The sequence below is a fragment of the Carlito syrichta genome, unplaced genomic scaffold (assembly GCF_000164805.1).
Source record: "Carlito syrichta isolate Samal-C Ts95f unplaced genomic scaffold, Tarsius_syrichta-2.0.1 Scaffold303587, whole genome shotgun sequence".
NCBI classification, from domain to species: domain Eukaryota; kingdom Metazoa; phylum Chordata; class Mammalia; order Primates; family Tarsiidae; genus Carlito; species Carlito syrichta.
The window spans coordinates 30,577-52,008 of NW_007247683.1; the positions used below are offsets into that span (position 1 = coordinate 30,577).

Consider the following 21,432-nt stretch of genomic DNA (forward strand, 5'->3'; position numbering starts at 1 on the left):
AGGCGGAAGGGTCACCAGAGCCCAGCAGGTCGAGGCTGCGGTGGCTGGGAGCAGCCACTGTACTCCAGTCTGGGCGACAGAGTGAAACTCCAACTCAATAAATAAATAAATAATAAAATAAAAATAAGTAGCTAGATGAATAAATAGATAAAGGTGTCATGCATGGACTAATGATGAATATCTCAGGGAATAGAGTTTGGATCAATCCAATTTTGTGTACATGAGAGCAAAACAGCAATAACAAATAGGCAACATACTATTTGTGTCCATCTACAACTTTTGTTTGTCTTATTCAATAAGGTTTGTCATAATCATCATTGTTGATATGTGAGCCTTTTCTGTATTTACTTTTACCTCCATTTCTCTTGCCAGACTAGGCTTTTTTTCTGAAAAATCTCTAGTGCGAAGTGTTAGACCCTCCCCAGGTAATCCTTCCTGGCCAGCAGTCTGTGGCCTCCTAACTACTCTTACCACTCACTTCACTCCCACCCCCATATCCAGTCTCACTGGCCTACCTGGGTTTTTTAACACACTCTAGGCAACCAACTAATTCATTTTATGCCTCTGGTAGGCTTGCCAGTGTTTTAGAAGAGGAAAAATCCCTGCTAGAAATGTTTGTGTGACTTACTGCTTCCTACCTTCTATCAGCAGTCTTGCAAACAAGGATTGATTCTGGGGTCTGAGACAGTCTTTGGAGGTGGGATAGAGCCTTACTCTTAGGGCATCTAGTTAACCAACCTGTTAATGTCAGACTGCTAATATAACCTGCCCAAATTTAGAACAAACCAACCACTATAGGTACTTCAAAACAGTAACATGGTTAGCATCCTGCTGTGCCCGTTTGACAACTCTCCTGGTACTCACTGCACAAACCTTCAGCAAGAAACTTTCTCCTTCTTCCTACCTAGGACCTAATCCGGAGAGACATCCTGTACTACAAAGGCCGCATTGACATGGATAAATATGAGGTGGTTGATATTGAAGATGGCAGAGATGATGACTTCAATGTCAGCATGAAGAATGCCTTCAAGCTTCACAACAAGGAGACTGAAGAGATACATCTGTTCTTTGCCAAGAAGCTGGAGGAGAAAATACGCTGGCTTAGGGCTTTCAGAGAGGAAAGGAAAATGGTACAGGAAGATGAAAAAATCGGTATGTGACCTGTGAGGAAAAAGAAAAAAAAATATGGCTATGAAGAACATAGAAGGTTTGAGTTGGTTTCCATTTTTCTAAAGTCAGAGGGAGATTTCTGTTGCAAACTGGTCTATGCCACTTGAATGTTTCCTGATTATTAGGTTCTTCTTGGTAATATCAATAGTTTCCATTAGTCAGGGGTGGATGGGAACTATAGGTTGGTCTCCCCTGTAGTCTCATTTCCAGTTAAGAATATTGCACTGAATCCAGGCTCGGTGGCTCAGCCTGTAATCCCGCACCTTTGGGAGGCTGAGGTGAGTGGATTGCCTGAGTCCGCGGGTTCAAGACCCGCCTGGGCAGCGAGACCTCATCTCTACAATAAATCAAAAAATCAGCCGGGCATTATAGTGCATACCTGTAATTTCGACTACTTGGAAGGCCGAGGTGGAAGGATCGCCGGAACCCAGCAGGTCGAAGCTGCGGTGGCCGGGAGCGGCTACTGCACTCCAGTCTGGGCGACACAGTGAGACTCCAACTCAAAAAAATAATAAAATAAAATAAAATAAAAAGAATATTACACTGCAAACCAACTTCAGGCTTGATTCTCCCAAACATACAAACATTTATTAGCAAACAAACAAAAGTCAGTCATATAGCCTGTTCTGGAATCTCAGTAAAGTTCTAGCTCTCTGTCCTTAGGTACATGATAGCATCTTCTGTGGATGGGTTAGTCAATGCGGATTTGGTAGTATTATAATGACAGGTTTCAGCTAACTTTATAGTCAAATTCTGGTGATGAAATCCACTGGTCAGGAGCAAGACATAGGAATTGTTTTCAATCATGTTTTGGGTCTCCTTCTGAAGTGCATAAGCTATGTGGTTCACTAGATTATTATGCCCAATTGTTGTGAGGGCTAAAGTGCCTATACGACATTTCTGGCCAGTACATTGAATAACATTCATTTTTACCAAGGAAAATAAATTTCAAACTTTCGTTAGGCTTTTTAGGCTTCCTGCATTAAAGTGACTAAACTATTGGCAGTCATGACCTCTGGAACAAAGGCTTCTGAATGTTTTAATATGTTAACAAATCACCTCAGGACTATGTATTCCTGATTAGAATACTTCAGATGTTAACTAAATGTCCCTAGATTATAGATTAAAATGATATCCACATACATGGCACACTTTCTATATGAAAGTATTCTAAAGTAAATTATTCAAAATATAACAAGGCCTAAAACCATGAACATTTGTATGACTTAGGATCAAACTGAAACATAATTTCTGCCTTGAAACAAGTTGTCACTGCTTTCTAGAGGGGATATGGCTAATAGAGATATTTTTCATGCTACTTACCAATTGTGGGATTTAGGTGATATTGACTATAGCTTTGTGGTTTATAAAGTACTATCTGGTCTTTTGCTCATAGTCCTGCCTTTCTGGCATAAAAATACTAAACAACCAAGCTTTTTATTTTTAATTATTAGAGCAGACAGTTTCTGTCTTTGCCCCATTTCTTGTGGAAGTGAAAGTGTACCTTAAAATGCCTGTATGATCAAGTTGGTATAATTTATCTCTAGAAAAATGGGCCCACCCATTGAATTCTGGTACAAAAGGGTTTTCCTATCCTTCCATGTTGGGGATTGAAATAGTCCAGAGATAAGGAAATGAGAAAGATACCTCTAATCCTAGGTCTTATCCTCAGATCTTGGGTACAGTGCACATTGATAACTCGCTTTGCGTTTCATTGGAGTCAGATTGCTTTTAGTATGTGGTCACTGCATTTGGACATGATATAGAGTGGTATAGAAATATTGGGGGCCACTTCTCTCAGTGGCAGGCAGCAACTGCCACTGACTCTGCCTAGGCTGTTAGAGCTATTAAAGGAATGATCTTATGTTCAGACCTTGAGTCAGTTAGAAGGCTCTTACCATTTCTATTGACTCTAACATGATGTCTCCCACACAATGCCTTAATAACCTGTGGCTTTAAGAATCTGCTTCTAATAGAAACACTTGCAGTAATTATTTTCTAACAAGTCTATGTTTATTTTTAAAAAATAAATATGAAGGTTTTGTTTGTTTGCTAATAACAATGAATCACTTTCATTGTAAGAAATTTTGGGAAAAGGCTAGGCGTGGTGGCTCAAGCCTATAATCCCAGCACTTTGGGAGGCTGAGGCAAGAGGATTGCCTAAGCTCAGGGGTTCGAGACCAACCTGGGCAAGTTGGTAAGACCTCATCTGTAAAATAAATAAATAAATTAAAAATAAGCCAGGTTTGGTAGTGCATGCCTGTAGTTCCAGCCACTTGGATGGCTGAGGCAGAAGGATCATCTGAGCCCAGCAGGTCAAAGCTGCGGTAGTCATGAGCATGCCACTGCACTCCAGCCTGGGTGACAGATTGAGACTCCAACTGAGAAAAAAATAAAGAAATTTTGGGGAACAAAACATCAGAAAAATACAAGAAAAAAGTAAAAATCGCATGTGAGCATACCACTCAGCAATAACTTTTGTAAACATTTTGATATATTTCCTTCCAGTCTTATTTTCCTATATGTCTAAATAGAAAAACTAGGGTGGCTGAATCTTTTTTCCCTACATCTGCCTCTCCATAGTGGATAGATATAATTTTGAATCCTAATTTTTTACTCATATAAGTAGCATTTCTGCTAAATCATTTAATATTTTTCATCATTTTTATGGGTGTCATGGATTTATCATACTTTTATTTTTCAAATTTTTACTTTTGAGTTTTATGGCCATCATAACCATTTAAACCCATATGGAAATATATAAAGAAAATAAGAGATTAATTGGCTTGGGTGATTGTGAAGGCCAAGTAACTCTGAAATCACTAGGATAAGCAGTTAGAAATGGAAGATTATGGGCAGGCTCAAACCCCTGGGCATAGGACAAAACCATCATCTACAGGCAGTCAGGAAGACAAGATCATGAGGAGGATATGACTCCATTGACATAAGCTAAAGGTGTGATGCACAGGTAGAATTTCTGCTCCTCTGGGGGACACCTCAGCTCTACTTTTAAGGCCTTCCAACGGATTCCATCAGGTCTACCCAGAATACTCCCCCTTATATAAAATCAGCTGTTTAGGGGCTTTGATTACATCAGTAAAAATACCTTCATAGCTACAACACCTATATTAGTGAGGACTATATTCTAGTCAAATTGGCACATCAATAAAGTCATCACACTTCTCTTTTAAATAGCTATATAACATTTAGTATTATTATGTTGCAACTGCAGTCATACTTCAGTATTCATGGTTCTAGGACCCCTACAAATACCAAAATCCATGTATATGACCTATTTACGTAGTCCATATACTTTAAATCATCTCTAGATTACTTGTAATACCTAGTACAATGTAAATGCTATGCAAATAGCTATATTGTATAGGGAATAGTGAGACGGAGAAAAATATGTGCATGTTCAACACAGATCCAACCACAAATTTTTTCTCTGAATATTTTCAGTTCATGGTTGGTTGCATCCACAGATGTGAAACTGACAGTTATAAATGGCTGAGTGTATACTCCTTTTGCTAGACATTTATTTTATTTCCTACTTTTTTCCTATTACAGTTATTGCTGTAATAAATATCCACATATATATCTCATTGTTACACGTTAGTGCTTTCATTCCTGTGGGATAGATTCCCTAAAGTGGAATGAATGAATGTAAGAATATGAACAGTTTTAATTTTAATAACATACTTCCACATTAAATTCTGGAAAAGTTGTAGAATTTCATTCCCAGCATTATTTTATGGGTACCCATGTCTCCACACCCTCACCAGCACTGGATAGTATCTATTTGCTTGAGTTTGCCGTTTCTCAACTAGTAAGGTTTTTTGTCATATGTTTGATGGTAATTTGGATTTCTTCTTTTGTGAATTGTCAATTTTTGGTTTTGTCTTTCTTGTAAAATAAATTTGTGAAGACTATATTAGAAATAATAACACTTCATCAGTGAGTTTCATATATTTTCTCCAGTCTGTTTTTTGTCTTTTGAATTTGCTTTTGTCTTAGTTCTATAAATATTTAATTTTTTACATTGACAAATGTACCTATTATTTTTCTTATGACTGCTAGCTTTATCTTGCTTAAGAAGACCTCTCCCAACCAATGCTATAAAGTTTTCTATTTAAAAAAATATAATTTGGGCTTATTTTTAGAGCTGTAATCCATCTGGAATTTATTAATACATTTTATACATTACATGAGGAAGGGGTCCTATTTAGTTTGCTTTGTTTTGATTTTTAAAAAATAAATCTTAGCTGGGCTCGGTGACTCAGCCTGTAATCCCGTGCCTTTGGGAGGCTGAGGTGAGTGGATTGCCTGAGCCTGCGGGTTTGAGACCCGCCTGGGCAACTTGGTGAGACCTCATCTCTACAATAAATCAAAAATTAGCTGGGTGTGGTAGCACGTGCCTGTAATTCCAGCTACTTGGAAGGCTGAGGCAGAAGGATCACCGGAGCCCAGCAGGTCGAGGCTGCAGTGGCCGGGAGTGGCCATTGCACTCCAGTCTGGGCGACAGAGTAAGACTTCAACTCAAAATAAATAAATAAATAAATTAATTAATTAAATTAAATTAAATAAAAAATAAATCATTTTAGAGTATGTACTCCTTTGAAAGCCTTAACTATATCTCATAGGTATTGATATAAAATTTTCTTTTTGTTTATTTTTAGATAATTTGTTATTTTAAGTATAGTTTCCTTTGGATCCAAGGTTTATTCAGAAGAGTATATGTCCTGTGTTTCAGATGAGCATCCTAGTAATACTGTGATTTCTCTCTTTGGTAAATAAGCTGTTCTTTCTATCTTGAAGCTTGTAAGATTATTTTATTTGTCCAGAAGTTGAGGAATTTCATTGGTCAACATCTAAGTGTACATCTACTGTATATATTCCAGTCCTGCCTGGGACTTAGCAAGACCTTTTACTTTTTCAACAAGTATGTCTTTCTTTCACTTAGGCAACTTCTTAGTTCCTTATTACTTTTTTTCACTATTATTTTTTCCCTCCTTTTAAAACTTTTATTATCTGCATATACATTTTCTGTTATAATTCTCTTGTCTTTTGACTCATTATTTTATTTTCTTTGTGTTTTTGCTTTGGGTTGCAAAATATTTTTTTCACTTTACACCATTCTTTATTTAACTATTCTCCATTTAACAGCCTCTTAGCCCATGTTCTCAATATATTTTGGCTTTTTATTCTTTGATAGGCATTTTTGTAGCTAAATCTTTGTGATTCTTACAAATTACTAGAGAGGTACTAGCTCATAAAGAATGACCTTTTAGTGTTTCTAGATATTTGATACCTCTTACCAAATCACTCTTACAGGTAAGATTTATTAATTAGGCATTGAAGAAGGGTGTATGTTTCTCGTAACAGAATAATGTACTTTTCTTTTTTTAGGCTTTGAAATTTCTGAAAACCAGAAGAGACAGGCAGCAATGACTGTGAGAAAAGTTCCTAAACAAAAAGGTAACGCTTCCTTTAGCCCTCATCACCACTTATTCTCTGTATGAGATTGGGGAGTCATAGGCTATATGCTTGCATACCCCAGGCCTGTTTGTGTGCAGAGGTTCAACTGTGGGTAGTGAAGGAGTGTCTAGGTCTCCAGGTGTCCCTGATGACAGATGGCAAATGGTCTTAAATTCTTAAAGCTAAGGAATAAATGTTGTAGAACAGTCCTCCCCAACCTTTTTGGTATCAGGACCGGTTTGTGGAAGACCGGTTTGTGAGGATGTGCAGTCAAACCTCACTGCTAATGTTAATCTGTATTTGCAGACACTCCCCAACACTAGCCTCACCACCTCAGCTCCACCTCAGATCATCAGGCACTAGATTCTCATAAGGAGTGTGCAGCCTAGACCTCTCGCATGTGTTCACAATAGGATTTGTACTCCTATGAGAATCTAATGCCACCACTAATCTAACAGAAGACAGAGCTCTGCTTGCCTATTGCTCACCTCCTCCTGTGTGGCCCGTTCCTAACAGGTCATAGACCAGCACTGGTCCATGGCCCAGGGGTTGGGGACCCCTAGTGTAGAGTAGTTATGTCCAAACATAGTTTATTGAGCAGAGGGAAAAAATAAAATTTGTTTTTCTTTATTTTTACTTAAAAATAAGAGAAACTGAAGGGAGGAAGATGTTGACAGAGCCAGTCAGACTATGCGAGTCCCAGTGTGAGTGAGTGAGTGTATGTTAAATTTTGCGTATATGTCTGTGAGTAAGTGGGCATGTGAGTGTCTGACAGAGTAAGGACTTGGGAGCAAGTGCTCAGGGCTCTCCTGGTGAAGCAGCTGGTGCCGTGTCTGCTCTGCTTGGGCCCTAGTGCCTCCTGGGATACAAAAGCCAAGTGCCATTTTTAAAAATCAGCAAAGCCCTTCTCAAGAAGAAGCTGCCAGGAGTGACTCAGCTTCAGGCTCTCTACCTTACCACCACAGTACCTGGCCAGACACTGGCAGCAAGTGTGGCGAAGGAAGCACAGTGGAGGAAATGAAAGGGGCACCCTGCCACCATCTTGAAAACTGGGCAGGAAAGTACTCTGGCTTGCTCACCATGTAGCAACAGAGCCGATCTCTGTGACTAGTGGATTAACTATTTAGGGGTTGATTGTGACCCAGAGGGAATATCCTAAAAGCATAAACTCCGGAGGGCAGGATGAGTGCTGAGTCTCAGACACCCCACACCCTACCCTGATTCAGCTGTAGGACAAAGGATGTGACCAGAGAAGGACGAGGACGACCCCCAGAGAGTCTGCAGTGAGTCTAGGGCTGACCCAACCCCTTCCTCCCCAACAGTCCCCTGAACATCACACCCACATGACTGGGGCATGACTGAGAGGGACAAACCCAGGTGGAGCTTGGATGTCAGCTGCAATAGGATTTTATTCCAGGATAATCCTGGCTGGGGTGCCCCCCTGCCACCAGTACCTGGGGAAGAGACAATCCTGCACCGCCCCACCAGAGGGGATCCTAACCACACAAGGGTGGTAAGGGAGGACTGAAACCCCACCCACCCCCACCACCTACTCCTCCTTCTCCAGCCAAACACTGGGGAGATTGTGAGTAAGGCTGCAGCTCTGCAAGAGATCACAGATGGGCTAACCTGAGGGGAACAGTTACAGAACCTGCAACAAGATGGCAAGTTGTTTTTTGGTATTTGTTTTATTATTTTTTCTTTTTCCTTTGTTCATGGATATGTATGTGAAGGTTTGATCTGTATTTCCCCCACCTTTTTTTCTTTCTTCTTTTTCTTTCATTTTACTTTCATGTTTTTGTTTTCTGTTTATGTGTATACATGAATAATTGAGTGTTTGCCTTTCAGGTTTTTTGTTTACTATTTATTGTTTTTGTTCTCTTTTTTTAGTTTAATGTGTGTGAATGTATGGGTTAAGGTTTGATTTGAATTCCTTTTTTTCTCTTCTTTTTAAAATCTTCTTTCTTTTTGTGTTGGGCATGTGTGTGTGTTTGTGTGTGTGTGTGTGTGTGTGTGTGTTTGTGCGTGTTGGGTTTTCCTGTATGGAATTTTTTTTTTAGTTTTTCTTTGTTTTATTTCCACTTTGTTTTTGTTTGTATGTGTGTGTTTAATTGTCTTTTGCTTTGATGTCTGCATTTGTTTTTCTGTTTGTTTTTATTATTTTATTTTTGTCTATCTTACTTCATTTTACCTTTCTCTGTTCTCCTCATTGCTGTTACTGTATCTTGGACTCAGGGAGTGCACACATATACCCATTGCATGGTCATATAGAGTGGCAGTAGGGAGTGGGTCTCAGGGAACCCATATCACAATTAGTGAACATTGTGATTTGCAAGTAGTTTCTGAATCATACCTCCACATACTCTACCTTATTCAACTTTCAAAAGTACAAGAGAGAGCAGAGCTTCCTACCCATGGCCAAGTTTCAAAATAGAACAAATTCAAAGCCCTGATAAGAGGAGAATAGAGGACAGAACAAACATCAGAAGTGAAAGCCTCTCCCACTGCCAATGAATAACAAAACTAAATAGAAAAGAAAGAGATCTGTCACAAATGAGGAAAAATCAATGGAAGAACACAGGTAATTCCCAGTGTAACAAAGAGAAAACATCTTAAGAATCAGACCTTGTGCTGGGAAAACTGACCACACGCAGAAGACTGAAACAGGACCCCTACCTATCACCATACACAAAAATTAATTCTAAATGGATCAAAGATCTAAATGTAAAACCTCAAACTATAAGAACCTTAGAAAACACAGGAGACACCTTTATGGAAATTGGAACTGGCAACAAATTCCTATCCAGAACCCTAAATGCCAACACCTTAAGAAATAAGATAGACAAGTGGTACCGCATCAAATTAATGAGCTTCTGCAAAGCAAAAGAAACCATCACAAGAGTAGGGAGATACCCCACAGAATGGGAAAAAATATTTGTCAACTGTATGTCTAACAAAGGCCTAACATTTAGGTTCTACAAGGAACTCAAACGCACTGAAGGGGAAAAATACAAACAGCCCCTTTAAAGAGGGGACAAAAGACCTGAATAGACACTTCTCAAAAGATGATATACGGGCAGCCAACAAACTCATGAAAAAGTGCTCAGCCTCACTCATCATGAGAAAAATGCAAATCAAAACCACATTGAGATACCACCTAACCCCTGTAAGAAAGGCTATCATTAATAAAACAAACAACAACAGATGCTGGCGAGGATGTGGAGAAAAAAGATCGCTTCTACACTGCTAGTGGGAATGCAAACTTGTACAACCTCTCTGGAAAACAGTCTGGAGATTTCTGAAAGAACTAGAAATTGACCTTCCATATGACCCAACAATTCCCCTATTGGGAATATACCTGGAGGAACTCAAATTATTCTACGAAAAAGTTACCTGCACATGTATGTTTGTTGCAGCTCTATTCACAATAGCAAAAACATGGAACCAACTGTGTTGCCTATCGAAGCAGGACTGAATTTTAAAAATGTGGTATATATGCACAATAGAATATTATGCACCCATAAGGAAGGACAAATATATGGACATTGCAGCAAATTGGATGGATTTGGAGTCGATCATACTCAGTGATTTATCACAGAAACAAAGAACTGAATTCCATATGTTCTAACTCATAAGGTGACCTTGAACAATTATAATGCTATAGGAAAGTGGCAGTAGTGGAAAACTGTCGGGGGGGTGGGACTGGCAGTTGAGGAAAACTGCTAGGGTAGGGAGGGCCATACCTCATCAACAAGGGTACCTGCATGATCAATGTTTGCATACTTAACCCTGAATTGTACCATACATCTTTATAATAAATAAACAAATTTAAAAAAAATCAGGCCTTGGGTCCCAGACGATGAAAGTCACCAACAACTGGCCCCAGAATATGACAGGGATTAGGGAATGGCTGGAAAGAGTGAATAAGACTGAAGAAAGACAAGATGCAACACTGAAAAAACTTGTAACAGAGATTTTGGTCATAAAAATGTCATCCGGGAAATAAATAACAACGTGACAAGCATAGAAAGCAGACATAATCAAGCAGAAGAAAGAATCTCAGATCTTGAATACTAAAACATGGAATTAACACAGTCTGTAAAAAACATAGAAAATTAAGAAAGAAAGAACAAATCCTCCAAGAGTTGTGTGATTATATCAAGAGGCCGAATCTATTGCACAATCGGTATCCCAGAAGAAGAAAGGGAAATGGAAAACACCTCAGAGCAAGTATTCCAGGATGGTATCCAAGAAAACTTTCCCCATCTCACCAGAGATGTAATCATCCAAACACAAGAGACACAGAGAACCCCTGCAAGACATCAAATGAGAAGATCAACCCCTAAACACATAGTAATTTGCCTACACAAAATATAAAAAAGAAAAAATCCTAAAAGCAGTAAGAGAGAAAGGTCAGACTACCTACCAGGGAGAATCAATCAGAATAACAGCAGAACTATAGGCAGAAACACTACAAGCTAGAGGGGACTGGAGTCCAGTATTAAAAGTCCTCAAAGGTAAACAATTTCAACCAAGAATTCCTTCCCAGCCAAGCTCAGCTTCATCAGCAATGGAGAATTAAAATCCTTCCCAGACATTCAATCCCTAAAAGATTATGCAACTTCCAGACCAGCTCTACAGGGGACCCTTAAAAAGGTATTAAGCACAGAAGAAAGAAAAAAAAGATTGACCACGCACTTCCCAAGAGAACAGGAGAACACAAAATCAACAGAGAATACATCAAGATGGCAAACTTGAAAACACACATACATCAACCCAAAAGTTGAAAGAAAACAAGTAAAGAAAAAGCTTTATAATGATCTCATGGCAGGGATAATCAACCACATTTCAATAATGAGTCTGAACATGATGGATTAAATGCACCACAGAAAAGACACAGAATCGCAAACTGCAGAAAAAACCATGACCCAATAATATGTGACATCCAGGAAACTCATCTCACTACAAGGGGCACACACAGACTGAAAATTAGAGGATGGAAAATTTGTTTCCAAGCTAATGGATCACAAAAGGAGGCAGAAATCACAATCTTAATATTAGACAAAAAAACCTTTAAGCAATCAAAAATTTTATAAGATTTGAAAGGATATTTCATAATGATAAAAAGTTCAATTCATCAATAAGAAATATCTATCCTAGCCGGGCTCGGTGGCTCAGCCTGTAATCCCGTGCCTTTGGGAGGCTGAGGTGAGTGGATTGCCTGAGCCCTCGGGTTCGAGACCCGTCTGGGCAGCAAGACCTCATCTCTACAATAAATCAAAAAATCAGCCAGGCATGGTAGCGCATGCCTGTAATTCCGGCTACTTGAAAGGCTGAGGTGGAAGGATCGCCGGAGCCCAGCAGGTCGAGGCTGCGGTGGCCAGGAGCGGCCACTGCACTCCAGTCTGGGCAACAGAGTGAGACTCCACCTCAAAAAAAAAAAAAAAAGAAATATCTATCCTAAACATTTCTGCACCTAACACAGCAGCACCAGCATTTATAAAGCAACTACTAAGTAAGCTCCCAAAAGTTATTGACTCTCACACTATTATAGTTGGGGACTTAAATACCCCACTAACAACCCTAGATAGATCATCGAGACAAAAAACCAACAAAGAGATCCAGAACCTCAACTTGACACTTGACAAAATGGACTTAATAGAAACCTATAGAACACTTCACCTAACAACCACGGAAAGTACATTCTACTTAGCACCACCTGAAACATACTCCAAGATTGATCATATTCTCGGACATAAATCAAGCATCAACAAATTGCATAAGATCAAAATACTGCCATGCATCTTCTCAGACCACAGTTGAATAAAAATAAATATCAACACCAACAAAATTCCCCCCAAACTCACAGATGGACACCAAACAGCACGATGCTGAATGACTAGTGGATCAAGACAGATACCAAAACTGAAATTCAGAGATTCTTGGAAAAAAATCAAAATGAAGAAACATCTTACTAAAACCACTGGGTTGCCCTGAAATAGTTCTAAGAGGGGAATTCATAACTCCGTGAACACACATCAAGAAAATGGAAAGATCACAAGTTAACTGCCTAACAATTCACCTGAGGAAGCTGGAAAGATAAGACACCAAAACCCTAACTTGAGCAAAAGAATTCAGAACACCAAAGTAAAAGGCCAAATATGGGACATAGAAGACACAAATATCATAGAAAATATCAACAAAGGAAAAAGCTGGTTCTTTGAAAGAATAAACTAGATTGATGGACCTGTAGGCCCAACGACCAAGGAAAAGGGAGAAAAAGCCGAAATAAACACAATCAGAAATGCAAAAAATCAAATCACGTCTGACTCTGAAGACATACAAAAGATTATCAGAGACTATTATGCACACCTGTATGGAAACAAACTTGATAACCTAAATCAAATGGAGGACTTTCTGACATCACACAACCTCCCAAAGTTGAAATAAGATGTTGGGCATCTTTTCATATGTTTTTTGGCCTCTTTTGTGTCTTCTTTTGAAATGTGTTTATTTATATCCTTTGCCCACTTTTTGATGGGGTTTTTGAGTGTGTGTGTGTGTGTGTGTGTGTGTGTATGTGTGTGTGTGTATGTGTGTGTTGAGTTGTTTGAGTTCCTTATAAATTGTGGATATTAGCCCTTTGTCTGAGTCATAATTTGTTAATACTCTCTCCTATTCAGTAGGTTTTCTGTTTACTCTGTTGATTATTTCATTTGCTGTGTAGTAGCTTTTTAGTTTAATTGTGTCATTTGTCTATTTTAGTTTTTGTTGCAATTACTTTTGGACATTTTTCCATAATTTATTTGCCTTGGATAATGTCCAGATGTGTGTTTCCTAGATTTTCTTCTGGGATTTTTATAGTTTCAAGTGTTATATTTAAGTATTTGATCCATTTTGAGTTAATTTTTTGGTACATGATGAGAGATAGGGGTCCAGTCTTGTTCTTCTCCATATGGCTAGTCAATTTTTCCTGCCCCATTTATTGAATAGGGTGCCCTTTCATCATTGTTTATTTTTGTCAACTTTGTCAAAGATCAGTTGGTTGTAGGAATGTGCTTTTATTTCTGGGTTCTCTATTCTGTTCCATTGGTAAATCTGTCTATTCTTGTACCAGTACCATGCTGTTTTAGTTACTATAGCTTTATAATATAATTTTAAGTCAGGCAGTGTGATGCCTATACTATCATTCTTTTGCTTAGGACTGCTTTGGCTATTTGGGCCTTTTAAAAATTTCATACAAATTTTAAAATTGTTTTTTCTAATTCTATGAAGTTCTGTGAAGAATGAAGTTGGTATTTTGACTGGAATTGCCTTGGGTAGTATAGTCGCTTTAACAATATTGATTCTTCTAATCTATGAACATGGGATATTTTTCATTTTCCATGTCATATATGATTACTTTTATCAGTGTTTTGTAGTTCTCCTTGTAGAGATCTTTCACTTCCTGAATTAGGTGTATTCCTAGACATTGTGTGTGTGTATACCGTAAGTGAGATTGAGATCTTGATTTGGTTCTTGGTTTGAGCATTGTTGATATATAGGAACACTGCCAATTTTGTACATTGATTTTGTATCCTGAGACTTTACTGAAGTCATTTATTAGGTCTAGAAGCTTTTTGGAAGACCCGTTAGGGTTTTGTAGGTATACAATCATATCATCTGTAAAAAAGGATAGTTTGACTTCCTCTGTCCTGATTTGTATACCTTTTATTTCTTTCTCTTGCTGGATTGCTCTTGCTAGGACTTCCAGTACAATGTTGAATAAGAGTGGTGAGAGTGGACATTCCTGTCTTATTTCTGTTTTGAATGCTTTCAACTTTTCTTGCTTAAGTATAATGTTGGCTGTTGGTTTGTCATATATGGCTCTTATTATTTTAAGATGTGTTCCTTTAGTGCCCAGTTTATTTGATTTTCATCATGAAGGGATGTTGGATTTTGTCAAATAACCTTTGCTGCATCCATTGATATGATCATATGATTTTTATTTTTGCTTCTGTTTATGTGGTGTATCACTTTTATTGATTTGTAGATATTGAACCATTCTTACATTCCTGCAATAAAACCCACTTGGTCATGATGGCTATTTTTTTAAAATATGCTGTTGAATTCATTTTGCTAGTATTTTAGCATCTGTATTTATTAGGGGATTAAGCCCATAGTTTTGTTGTTGTTGTTGTTGTTATGTCTTTCCCTGGTTTTGGTATCAGTGTGATAACTGGTTTCATAGAACCAGTTAGGGAGGAGTTCCTCCTCCTTAATTTTCTGGAGTAGTTCAGTAGGGCAGATACCTGTTCTTCATTGCATGTCCAATAGAAGTCAACAGTGAATCTGTCTGGCCTTGTTTTTTTTTTTTTTTTTGACTGGGAGATTTTTTTTTTATTACTGATTCAATTTCATTGCTCATTATTGGTCTGTTTAGGGTATCTATTTTTTCCTGGTTCATTCTTGGGAGGTTGTATGTTTTCAGGGATTTATTCCTTTCCTCTAGATTTTCCAATTTGTTGCCATAAAACCGTATGATCCTGATGATCTTTTATTTATTTCTATGGTAATGGTTGTTACATAACCTCTGTCATTCTGATTGAATTTATTTGAGTTTTTTCTCTTTTTTTTCTTGTTAATCTAGTTAACAGCCTGCCAATTTTATCTATCCTTTTTTAAAAAAAACAACTTTTTGATTCATTTACTGTTTGTATCTTTTTTTTTTTTTGTCTCAGTGTCATTAAGTTCTGCTCTGATCTTTGTAATTTCTTTTCTTCTGCTAGCTTTAGGTTTAGGTTGTTCTTTTTTTCTACTTTACAGTTACAAGGTTAGCTGTTAGTTTCTGATCTCTCTATCTTTTTGATATAGACATTTACTGTTATAAACTTTCCTCTCAGAACTGATTTGGCTGTGTCCCAAAGGTTTAGACATGTTGTGTCTCTATTTTCACGTGTCTCAACAACTATTTTGATTTCTGTTTTATTTTATTGTTTACACAAGGCTCATTCAAGAGCAAATTGTTCAGTTTCCATGCAGTGGTATAGCTTTGGGAGCTTCTCTTGATTTCTAATTTTATTCCACTATGGTCTGAGAAGATGCTTGGTATAATTTTGGCATTTTAAAATTTTATTGAGACTGCTTTATGGCCAAAGATATGGTCTATTTTGGAGAATGTTCTATGTGGAGATAAGAAGAATGTATATCCTGCAGTTGTTGGGTAGAAAGTTCTGTAGATGTCTCTTAAGTCCATTTGGTCTATAGTACTGCTTAAGTCCACTGTTTCCTTATTAATTTTCTTCTTCAACAATCAGTTTAGTGATGTCAGTGCAGTGTCAAAGTCACCCCCTATTTTGTTATTTCTATTTCTATTGATATGTTTTCAGAGGTCAAATAATGTTTGCTTCATGAACTTGGGTGCTCTGGTGTTTGGTGTGTATATGTTTAAGGTAATTAAATCCTCTTGTTGAATTTCACTTTTATCATTATATAATGTCCTATATGACTCTAGATGGTGAAAGTGGGCATACTTGTCATTCCAATTCTTAGGGGGAATGCTTTCAACTTCTGGACATTGGCCTAGGCAAAGACTGTATGACTATGACCTCTAAAGTAAGTGCAACAAAAACAAAAATAGTCAAACGAGATTTAATTAAACTAAAAGGACTAGTACAGTAAAATAAATAACCAACAGAGTAAACAGACAACCCATAGAATGAGAGAAAATATTTGCAAATTATGCATTTGATGAAGGACTAATATCTAAAATCTACAGGGAATTTAAATAACAACAACAAAATCATTCAAATATGGGCAAAAGATATGAACAGACATTTCTCAAATGAAGATATAAAAGTGGCAAACAAGCATGAAAAACTGCTCAACATTACTAATCATCAAAGAAATGCAAATTAAAAAGTGACAGATGATGTCATGGATGGGGGAAAAAGGGAATGCTCATATATTTTTGGTAAGTATGTAAATTAGTACAACCTCTACGGAAAACAGTATGGAGCTTCCTCAAAAAACTAAAACTAGAACTACCATTTGCATCATCAGTTCTACTACTGGGTATCCACCCACAGGAAAATAAATCATTATATTAAAAAAGGTGACTGAGCTTGTATGTTTCTTGTAAGCACTGTTCACAATGACAAAGTTATGGAATCAACCTAAATATCCATCAATGAATGGGTAAAGAAAATGTGGTATGTATCTATATATATAACATGGGATACTACATAGCTGTAAAAATCATAAAACCATGTATTTTGCAGCAACATGGTTGGAGCCATAGGCTATTATCCTAAGTGAAATAACTCAGAAAGTCAAATACTACATATTCTCACTTACAAGTGGGAGCTAAACAATGGGTACTTATGAACATAAAGATGGAGACAATAGACACTAACTCCAAAAGGTGGCAGAATGGGAGGGGACAAGGGTTGAAAAGTTACCTGTTGGGTACAAAGTTCACTATCTGGATCATGTTTACACTAGAAACCCAAACCTCATCATTATGTAATATATCCCTGTAACAAACCTGCACATGTACCCCAAATCTAAAATAATAAATAAAAATTTAAAATGCTCAGCTGAACAAATTAAAGGGACTATTTCCTGCTTATCAGAGTACCTATTCAGTAACAGTCCCTTTATATAAGTTCTTTTTTGTCAGCCTCACAGTAATCCTGAGAAGGTGGGCACTATTAGCACCATTTTCTAAATAAGGACACTAAGGTCTTCAGGTGAAGTGACCCTAAACATAAATCAGCTTCACTTAGAGTCCACTGCTTTCTCCTTTCTATCTCAGGGTCCTATTGATACCCTGTGTTTGGAAAGAAGAGCTCACCTTTCTGTCTTGCCTGTTATTGATATCTCCTTCTATTACTGACTCCCATTGTCACTGTCCTCGGGGGAGAGAAATCTAAATGAGACCTTATTTTCCCAGGGCCCTTCCTTCTACTTTCTCAGTACACTCTCTGATTTTCAATTAGTCACCACACAAAATGATCATATTCAACTTGCTTAAAATTTTGGTATCCATGTAGCACATCCTTAAATATTCCCAATCAAGTTCCCTTTGATTGGATCGGCTGAGTGCCTAGAAATATCTAATTTCCAATTAAGCAGTGAATCTAGCTAGACAGACCTGCCTTCCTTTCGACTGCTTATTTTTTTCTCTTAGGAGGCCTTCATTGGCTCTTTCTCTCATCATAGAAATGTGATTCCTCTTAGGGAATTAAGGCCAGTCACCCCCAACTGGTTAAAATATAAGAGATGGTGATACAAAACAACCTGGAGTTAATGTCAGTAAGGATCTGACTTGTATTTACAGGAGAACTCTATAAGATTCTGCCCTTTCCTCAAACAGAGTTCTGAGCAGAAAAGTGCCCTAGTCAGCTGACAAGTTCTCAGGCTGCAAAAGGGATACTATTCTAGCACCTTGCTACTGTCTCCTGGAGTCTCTTCCCTCCTGAGCTTATCTCAGACTAATTTCCTCTACTGCTCCACTCATGCTGACCTCCATGGTGGAATAATACTCTATTATTTCAGCCCAGGTTCCCCAAGCATAGCTGAGACTGGCTTTTCTTTTTACTAAGAAACCTTCAAGCAAAGGAACATCCACCAAGCAATCACAATTTGGTTAACTAGAAGATAGCCCTGCTAACTCACACCAAGCCTTTGGGTCAGATTCCTTCCCCACTCTATCTATAGGCTATCCCCTTCATGCCTTCTCTTGTCTCCCAATGTCTGTACACTGGTTGACTTAACAACTTTCTTCCCTTCGCAACAATTCTAAAGTCTTCAAAGAAATTCATGTAATTTCAAACTTCTCAGAATTACTATAAATCCCCTCTCATTTCTGTTTCTGGTTTTTCAAGACTCTTCTAGTCTAGGGCTATTGTGATTGATACCTTTTGAGACACATATGGAAGTAGTTGTCAATATTAGAAATTAAATAGTTCAAGTATATACATGGGAAGAGCAGGAAGGGCTTCTTTCAGATAAACATGATAGCTTTCTTAACTCTTTCAGTGACCCCTCCCTGGAAGTGATGGGGCCATTGTTAAGATTTTTTCAGTGCAGATTTCATTGGATAGGTAATTACTCTGATGTCCCTTTCAACCCCATCTGTAACACCATGGGACATTATCAGCTCAGTCTACAGCTCTCTGAGATGGGGAGCCTGACTGGAAGTATAGTAGAGAGAACCAGGACTAGCTCTAAGAAAGGCTTTTTCACTTGACTTTTGTTAGTCACATTGCCTTGGTTTTAAAAATTAATACATAAGTTATTAAATCTAGAGGCTAATTTCTGGACCATCAACCCAATTTAGTCTGTCAACATGGAACTCCCCAGGACCACAAACACAGCTTCCATCTCTAGAGTCTTGAGGGCCAGCAGAAAATTAAATGAGTTTCCTAGAGCTAAAAGCAATCTCAAAAAAGAATAATAAAGTGATAGTAATCAATCTACTCAATTTCAATACTCATTATATAGTTATAGTAACCAAGACAATGTAATTTTGGTAGATGGGTGGGCTTATTTGATCAATGGAACAGAGCCCAGAAATAGACCTACACGAATATGCCCAATCAATTTTTAAAATTTATTTTTATTGCTATATAATTGTACATATTTATTGAGTACATGTGATTTTTTGATGCACACATACACTATGCAGTGATCAAATCGGGGTATTTAGGATACCCATTACCTCAATCATTTATCATTTCTTTGTGTTGGGGACATTACAGATTCTCTTTTAGCTATTTTGAAATATACAATAAATTATTGTTAACTATTATCATCTTGTGGTGCTATCTAGCAGTAGAACTTATTCCTTCTGTCTAACTATATTTTTGTACCTGTTAACCAGTCTCACGTTATCCCCCTTCCCAACCATACACCTTTCCCATGATCTGATATCTATCATTCTATTTTCAACCTTTATGAGATCAACTTATTTAATGCCCACATATGAATGAGAATATGTTACATTTGCCATTCCACACCTGGCTTATTTCACTTAATGTGATAGCCTGCAGTTCTATCCATGTTGCAGAAAATTACAGAATTTCATTCTTTTTTATGACTTAATAATATTCCATTGTGTATATATGCCACATTTAATTTTCTGTTTTCATTCATTCATTCATCTATTGAGGGGCACTTAGGTTAATTCCATATCTTGTTTATTGAGAATAGTGCTGTGATAAACATAAGAGTGCACATGTCTTCAGTATGCTGATGTTATTGCTTTTGGATATATACCAAGCAGGGAAATTGCTGGATTATGTGTTAGGTCTGTGTTTCGTTTTTTGAGGAAACTTCATACTGTTTTCCATAGTGGCTGTATTAATTTACATTTTTGCCCACAATATACTAGTGTTCTTTCTGTGCATTCTCAGCAACATCTGCTATTTCTTTTCTTTTTTTGATAGTAGCCATTTTGTCTATGACCTTACCACCCTGGATGTGCCTGATCTCATCTGATAATAGCCATTTTAACTGGGGTGAGATGGTTTTGATTTGAATTTCCCTGATGATTGGTGATGTTGAGCATCTTTCATATGTCTATTTGCTATTCATATCTCTTCTTTTGGTAATTATCTATTCAGATCTTTCACCTATTTTTTAACTGGATTATTTGTTTCTTTGCTGTTGAGTTGTTTGAGTTTCTTACGTATTCTGGTTATTAACCTCTTGTCAGATGGATAGTTTACAAATGTTTTCTCCTGTTCTACAGATTGTCTCTTCATTCTGTTGATTATTTTCTTGGCTGTGTGAAAGCTTTTTAATTTGATGAAATCTCATTTGTCTATTTGCTTTTGTTGCCTGTGCTTTTGGGGTCATATCCCTAAATCATTGCCCAGACCAGTGTCATAAAGCTTCCCTCCAATGTTTTCTTTTAGTATTTTTATAGTTTAGAATCTTACATTTACATGTTTAATCCATTTTGAGTTGATTTTTGTATATGGTATAAGATAAAAACTTCATTTCATTCTTCTGTATATGGATAGTTTTCCTAGCACCATTTATTAAAGACTGTCTTTTTCCCAGTGTGTGTTCTTGGCTCCTATGTTGAAAATCAGTTGGCTGTAAATGCATGGGTTTGTTTCTGGATTCTCTGTTCTTTTCCATTGGTCTGTGTGTCTATTTTCGTGCCAGTACCTTGCTTGTTTGTTTACTATAGCTTTGTAGTATATTTTGAAATCAGGTAGAGTGATCCTTTTAGCATTCTTCTTTTTGCTCAGGATTGCTTTGTCTATTTGAAGTTTTTTTTGTATGTGGTTTCATATGAATTTTAGAATTTTTTTTCTATTTCTATGAAAAATGTCATTGGGATTTTAATAAAGATTGCATTGCACCTATAGATTGCAAATATGCCCTATTGATTTTTGACACATCTACAAAAACAATTCAGTGGAGGAAGAGTAGTCTTTTCAAAAAATGATGCTGAGGCAATTGAACTTCCATAGGCGCATGCATGCACACACACACACACACACACACACACACACACACACACACACACAATTCTAAACCCACACCCTACACAAAAATTAACTCATAATAGATCATGGAGTTGTAAAGCTACAGAATTCTTAGAAAAAATAGAAAATCTTCAGGATCTAGGACTAGGTAAAGAAGCTCCTAGGTTTGATACCAAAAGCTCAAACTGCAACTTTTTTTTAAAAAAATGATAAAGCGGACTTTACCAAAATTGAAAATCTTGCTCTGTTTTTTTTTTTTTTTTTTGAGTTGGAGTCTCACTCTGTCGCCCAGACTGGAGTG

General features: G+C 37.4%; 1 protein-coding gene across 1 annotated transcript in view; it reads left to right on the plus strand.

Moving 5' to 3' along the window:
• ARHGEF9 (Cdc42 guanine nucleotide exchange factor 9) overlaps positions 1–6,692 on the plus strand; it is a 28,653-nt gene extending 21,961 nt beyond the window's left edge. Inside the window, exons 4-5 of the mRNA XM_008058688.2 lie at positions 909–1,152; positions 6,580–6,692. Of these exons, the coding sequence (XP_008056879.2) occupies positions 909–1,152; positions 6,580–6,692 (357 nt within the window). The remainder of the gene's footprint in view (positions 1–908; positions 1,153–6,579) is intronic.
• The last annotated feature ends 14,740 nt before the right edge of the window (positions 6,693–21,432 follow it).